A 6000-nucleotide genomic window follows, 5' to 3' on the forward strand; every position below is an offset into this window, starting at 1 on the left:
CCAGGAGCCTTAAAATTCCTTAAAATTGATTTTCTAATGGTGACACTCACTCACACACTGTCCGGTTTATTGTCTGTTGTTCCCCGTCTTTCGAGGGTCAGATGTGCTTGCACTGCAATACTGAGGCTTGATGGCAGCCCGCCACTTGCCTCTGTCCTGTGGGTTCATGTTGTAGGTATTCTTTGTCTATGCAAATGGTTGATCCCATAGCAGCTTCCTTTTGAATTTCAAATAAGCTACTTCAGGGTTTAAAGACATCCAGTTTCAGGTTGGCAAAACTGGATTTTCAAAGTCATGTAGTAAGTTGAATCAACCCTTATCCCATAGCATATCCGTAATGTCTGTGAGGCAAAAACATGTCACTGATGGAAAGTGGTTGCTTGTTTTGTATCGTTGGATGGTTCTAGCTATTTATGGGTTGCCTGACCATGTTTTATTGCTGTTTTGAATGCAGCTCTGGAGAATCCGTTCCGACTGGATGTGTTTGAGGGAGAGCTGTTCTGGACCACCCAGACAACAGGGAACATCTACCACCAGGACAAGTTTGGCCGAGGGGTGAAAGTCCTGCTGCAGTCAGGAATCAACCTCCCCACAGACATCAAGATCCACCAGAAACTCAGATACGACCAGGAAGGTTGGTGTTTTCCTGTTTTAATTTGTTGATAGCATGTTTATGTTTGGTTTATCTCCATTCAACAGTACCTACATGTCTTGTAGTCGTAGACTAAAGCCTTAGCTCTTAGTTCAAACTGATGCGCTATCTGGTCATCTCTATATTCCTGTTTGCCTGCAAATCCTGGACTTTGACTGCAAAACTCAAGAAAAGAATACAGACCACAGTGATGAAATTCTCCTGGAAGATTCTAGGGATCACTAACAAAGACCACATCTCAAATGAAAAAAAACTCAAAACAGAGTCAAATAAAGCATACATTGTAGGACCTAGTCCTTACAAAATCCTCCTAACCATAGTAATGAAATGAAAACTCATTGGGAGTAGCCAAAACTATCAAAATGCAAGGGACAGTCCGGGGAGGAAGAAAGAGGGGTTGGCAATGGAAAAGATGGCAGGATAATATCAGAAAATGTACCAGCACGACACTAAGTAAACTCAGTCAATACAGAAAACTGTTGGATCTTAAAGATGTTAGGATGTTAACATAAACTTTCAGCATGTAAAATAGCAACAGTAGAGCATCTTATATTGGTTATAACAGTTATCTTTCCCCACCCAGTGAATATAAGGTTCAAGTAGAATGTGTTAGCCTTTAGCATACTTTGATCTGTTAGATTGGCAGCAATTATAGGGTAATACATGAAACATGTTGTTGTTTCCTGTCCCAGTGAACACCAGGTGTAAGGAGAATGTTTGCAGTCACATGTGTCTACAGATCCCAGGTGGATATCGCTGTGTGTGTCCGGACGGGTCAGACTTCTTACCTGACAGCCAGACACAGTGTGATGCAGGTAGGGTCAACTGTGCAAGTGTCACAGTAATGTAGGTACATGTAGGTTTAACCATCCGAGTGTCACATTAATGGAGATAAGCTTAACCATCCAAGTGCCACATAACCTGTACACAATGTGTTGCATGTATTTTGAAAGGTTGTTCTAATCAAGCTAACAATACATTCCATGTCTAAACTGTTTCTTTGAGCATTAGCAAGTAGACTAAGTTATAGTCTATGTAGAATTTCACCAGTGTGTTTGCTTGATTTGCAGCTATTTCGGAGCCCATCGACCCCCCTCTTGTCTGCTCCTGTGTGAATGGAGGAGTCTGTGTCATCAGCCAGGGAATACCCAAGTGCAAGTAAGTTCAAAATTTAGCCAATACCATTAGGAAGACCACTCAAGACATTGTAAAGTGTACTGATGTGAAAGTTTCCACAGAAGGTTATGTCAACTTGCATGCATGCATGTCTATGATATATTTCCTTATTATCAAAATTGATGACTGTGAAGATTCAATGGAACAGTTTGACAGTACATGTTAGTTCCCTGTAGTGTCCATTTGTTAGTCCTACCTAAGCTGATGTATCTGTGTTGACTGTTCCCTACAGTTGTCCTAAGGGATATCTGGGCGATAACTGTGAGCTGGGAGCCTCCAGCAGTGGACCACCGGGAGGAGCAAGTAGGATATCTTTTTTTTTTTTTCAGGCCACACAAATGTGGTTTTACCTCTTTGGAAAACATGAAAATTATAATGACTTCTCTTGGCAGACTGTCTCTTACATTATAACAAAAACAGTAACACAAGTAACTGGATATGATTTTGGAAATGGTCAGAGGTGTCTCTTACATTGTGGACATGTTTTACATGATTGTCTGAAAAATGCAATAAACCCATACCTCCGTACAGCCTCCGTATGCCTATAGCATGATCTACAGAAACACAAGCACACACAAATGTACTGAAAACAAAACCTCCATACATGGTGGTAGAATCTGTATATTAATTATTTTAATATCTACACAAATTATGCATATGATGTGTTTTTATACACCATTTGTTGATTTGTTTAATTTCTTGTTGTTTCAGATGTTGCTGCAGTTGTTGTTCCCCTGCTGCTGATCCTGATCATAGTTCTGGCTATTGTTGGTTTCTTCTACTACAAGAGAAGGTGATCACCTTACGGTTTCTACATGTATCACTTCAGTTTATGCATATCCACATAAATACTTTCAAGATATAGAATCTAACAGTACACCTTTATATTTTTTTATTCATATGAAATCAGAGCAATTATGGCCACTATGGCTACTTCTTAGCCCTCTCCCTGCCGCTTAACCCCATAACCAATATAAATTTGGTACTGAACAGCTACCTTAGCAGGTTGAAGGTTGATATATCGGAGCTGTTGACTAAAAAATATTGTCATTTTTTTCTCGCCCTCCCAGAGGAGGGACCTTGCCCCAGCTGCCCCAGTTTTCTGATATCCAGCTGCCCAGGCCGAAGATGCCTGACATGTGAGTACTACTAACATCTAAGCACCTTGCTTGAGCAGGGTGGCAGGACGTACTGCACAGTGAAACCCGTGATGTATTTTGCATAGCACTTTGGCTGAAGGGTTTTATCCATAACTATATGAAGTCAATATATGATGATCTCTGAAAGGTTTTCATATCTTATTCAGTTCTGTGATGAATCATATTTTTTTCTCTCTCAAAATTTGACAATCTCTTTCCTTCTTTCCTTCCACCCTCCTCTCCTGCTGTGACTCAGGGGTGGCTTCGGTTTCAGCAAACTGCCTCGATTCTCTGACCTTCCCAAGCCCAATGTCAAACTGCCATGGCTGTAAGTATGCTGTACACTGTCCTGTACTCAACCTCTACCTGCCACGTTAGACACCATAGTTACCTGTAGTCAAATTTTAGTTTGATTCCTTGGAGGAGACAGTCTGTTAACAATGACAAGCATGAAACATAACTTTTAGATGCTGTAAAAACATGTAAACTGTCCTGTACTTAAACTCTGCCTGCTCATATTTAGCCAATTTTAGCTTCCTTTCTAAGCCTATATATAGGAGGGGAGAGCAACCACACCGTTTGGATATCCCTTGTTATTGGCTGCAAATAGTTTTAATACATCACAAATGCTGCATGTACAGAAGTCAGTTTTTAAAATTAAGTTTCCATTTTGTTTTACATACAATAATGGACAGAGTGACATATTATTCAAACTATACAACTGAATCATTACAAATACCATTATATATTTTTCATGTTTTTGTGCAGCTTCAAGTCAGGGGTAATAGGAGGTAACGGCACCACAGGAGGAAGTGTGTCATTCCGAGATGGAACAAATGTGGAGCTGGGCACACCATCCTACATGGGCTACGACGATCAGGAGGCACTAGGGCCGGTAGGTTTAAATATCTTTTCTCTGACCAAAGTAAATCAACAGCTACTAAGGTGTGTGACCAGAGGAATTGTATCAAATGACTGAAAAATAAGGGTCCAGTAGCACATAATGTATTAGATTAGTTATTTAGGTTATTTGACTCTGTACTGATCTTCTTTGAACTGCTAGATTATTATCAGCTAGTCTGAGACTTTCTAGTACTAGAATGAAGTCCAGGAGAACTTTGTACTCATTTTGCCACATCTTTGTGTTTACATCTATAATCTAACAACAGTTCTATAGCCGTGTAACCCTTTTGTCTCCCCTTCAGCCATTGGACGGGATGGGCGGGGAGAAACCACCAATCACGTTCTCCAACCCGATGTACCAGGAGGCGGAGGGGGTGATGGTGGAGGCTGGGCCTCTGCCGGAGAAAACCGGCCTGCCCGCCGACTCCCCGGTCGCCCCTCCCCGGACCCAGCACGCCGCGTCCCCGCCCCCCGCCAGCCCCCCTCCCGCGTACTCGTCCCGCGAGACCAGTCCCGTCGTGGACCGGGAGGACGACAAGGCGGGGCTGGTGAGCGAGGCATGATGGGAAGGGAAGGATTACGTCTCCGATGATGCCAATGCTTGCTGTATAATCAGTGTTACCCATGACACAAACCCCACACCATAATTCACTTTTAACCCTTGTCCTGCTGGAATTTTTTACACAATATATTTCCAGATAATTTGATGTCATACATGTAGACCCTTGACTTTTTTTGCCCCGTGGTGGCGGTGTGATGCGTTGGACTAGAAATATCCCCAAATCGTACACATACAAGGGCTCTATATAGATAGTACTGTATGTACAACCCATATATGAGCTCTGCAGGACAAGGGTTTTAAAAACAGGTTATTTTTTGTGATGCCTCGGGGAAGAGGCTTTTTGGCTTTCCTTTTACACTGTGTGGGTAACAAGTTCTAAGCAATACTTGTTTTTGGTAAGAATGAATCTAGGAAGAGGTCTCAAAACCTACTGATGTACGTAATTTGTTTTTGACTTTGGAGTTCTAAAGATGCATGTTTTTGGTGTTACAATGATTTTTTCATCTGTCTTGAAGAGTGAGTTTTCTGTGAGGACCAAATTCAAAAGTTTTCATCTTCACAAAAAGCAACACTGTTCAGAATTCAGATTAGACTACAAGCTCTATTTCCACAATAATATCATCAGTTATGCTGCCAGAGTTTTTGACTTGCACACTTCATGAAACATTCCCCAAATAGTGCTATCATTCCAAAATATTGGTCAGAACATTCCAGTCATTCAAGAAAAACAAAACTGCCTAAAAAAAATTACTTTGAAGTTGACACAATCAAACTGTGTGCAGTAAATGCTGATGAGGTGTAGTAATAGCCATAGGGCTTGGCATTTTTTTTTGGCATACAAAAATGGCATTTTGAGGCTTTTAACTTCACATACATTGGAGCTGGAGCTATGGAGCTGAGATCACACTGTGGTTGACCTTCAGCCCAATTTCTTGATCGCTGAAGGTCACCAAATTTTACAATCGATAGGCGGTTAATATGATTAAATCACTTATTCCATAGACTACCAACTACAAAAATCAGTATCAAAATCCATTTAGTTGGTCTGTTTACAAAAGTATCAAGAACTGCTGGCAAAAAATATACTAGGAAGATTTCATTATGCATACAAATCATAGGACCTGGTATACTATACTTCATACTATTGACATATCCACTAAAATTCAACATCTAATTTGCATATTCCTGCTAGCACTATAGAAACAAGAGTGCCCCAATCTCACTACATGTATTATCCAAAATGGTGACTTTTATTCAGAAAATATCATGATGATAAGAGATGAATTTAAATGCAGTATGATACATATAAAGATTTATATACGAATATATCCACCCTGCCAAAGACATTTTAACTAAAGTTGTCAATTCAAACAAATTGCAATCAACTTTTATGAAAGTCAAATTATACTTTAAGTATAATTTAAGAGCCATATCTACCAAAAAATTTCATGCTTGACAATTTTTATTAGAAACTATCGATGGACCAAATGAAGCATGTGAATATGTTAATTGCAGAATTGAATATTTTTATAATAAATATCATAAGAGAATTGTGTGGACAAATCATT

General features: G+C 40.1%; 2 protein-coding genes across 2 annotated transcripts in view; one reads left to right on the forward strand and one right to left on the reverse strand.

Annotated features, from left to right (window-relative positions):
• Positions 1-5994, forward strand: part of LOC109479005 (low-density lipoprotein receptor-related protein 2-like) — an 85822-nt gene extending 79828 nt beyond the window's left edge. Inside the window, 9 exon segments of the mRNA XM_019780851.1 lie at positions 455-634; positions 1345-1467; positions 1723-1810; positions 2061-2131; positions 2540-2621; positions 2899-2967; positions 3224-3295; positions 3736-3862; positions 4173-5994. Of these exon segments, the coding sequence (XP_019636410.1) occupies positions 455-634; positions 1345-1467; positions 1723-1810; positions 2061-2131; positions 2540-2621; positions 2899-2967; positions 3224-3295; positions 3736-3862; positions 4173-4433 (1073 nt within the window). The 3' untranslated portion in view covers positions 4434-5994.
• The window catches only part of LOC109478909 (riboflavin transporter 2-like), a 1404-nt gene continuing 839 nt past the window's right edge, over positions 5436-6000 (reverse strand). Inside the window, exon 2 of the mRNA XM_019780719.1 lies at positions 5436-5442. Coding sequence (XP_019636278.1) covers positions 5436-5442 — 7 coding nt within the window. The remainder of the gene's footprint in view (positions 5443-6000) is intronic.

This window comes from Branchiostoma belcheri, unplaced genomic scaffold (assembly GCF_001625305.1).
Source record: "Branchiostoma belcheri isolate BF01 breed outbred unplaced genomic scaffold, Haploidv18h27 scaffold46, whole genome shotgun sequence".
Lineage (NCBI taxonomy): Eukaryota > Metazoa > Chordata > Leptocardii > Amphioxiformes > Branchiostomatidae > Branchiostoma > Branchiostoma belcheri.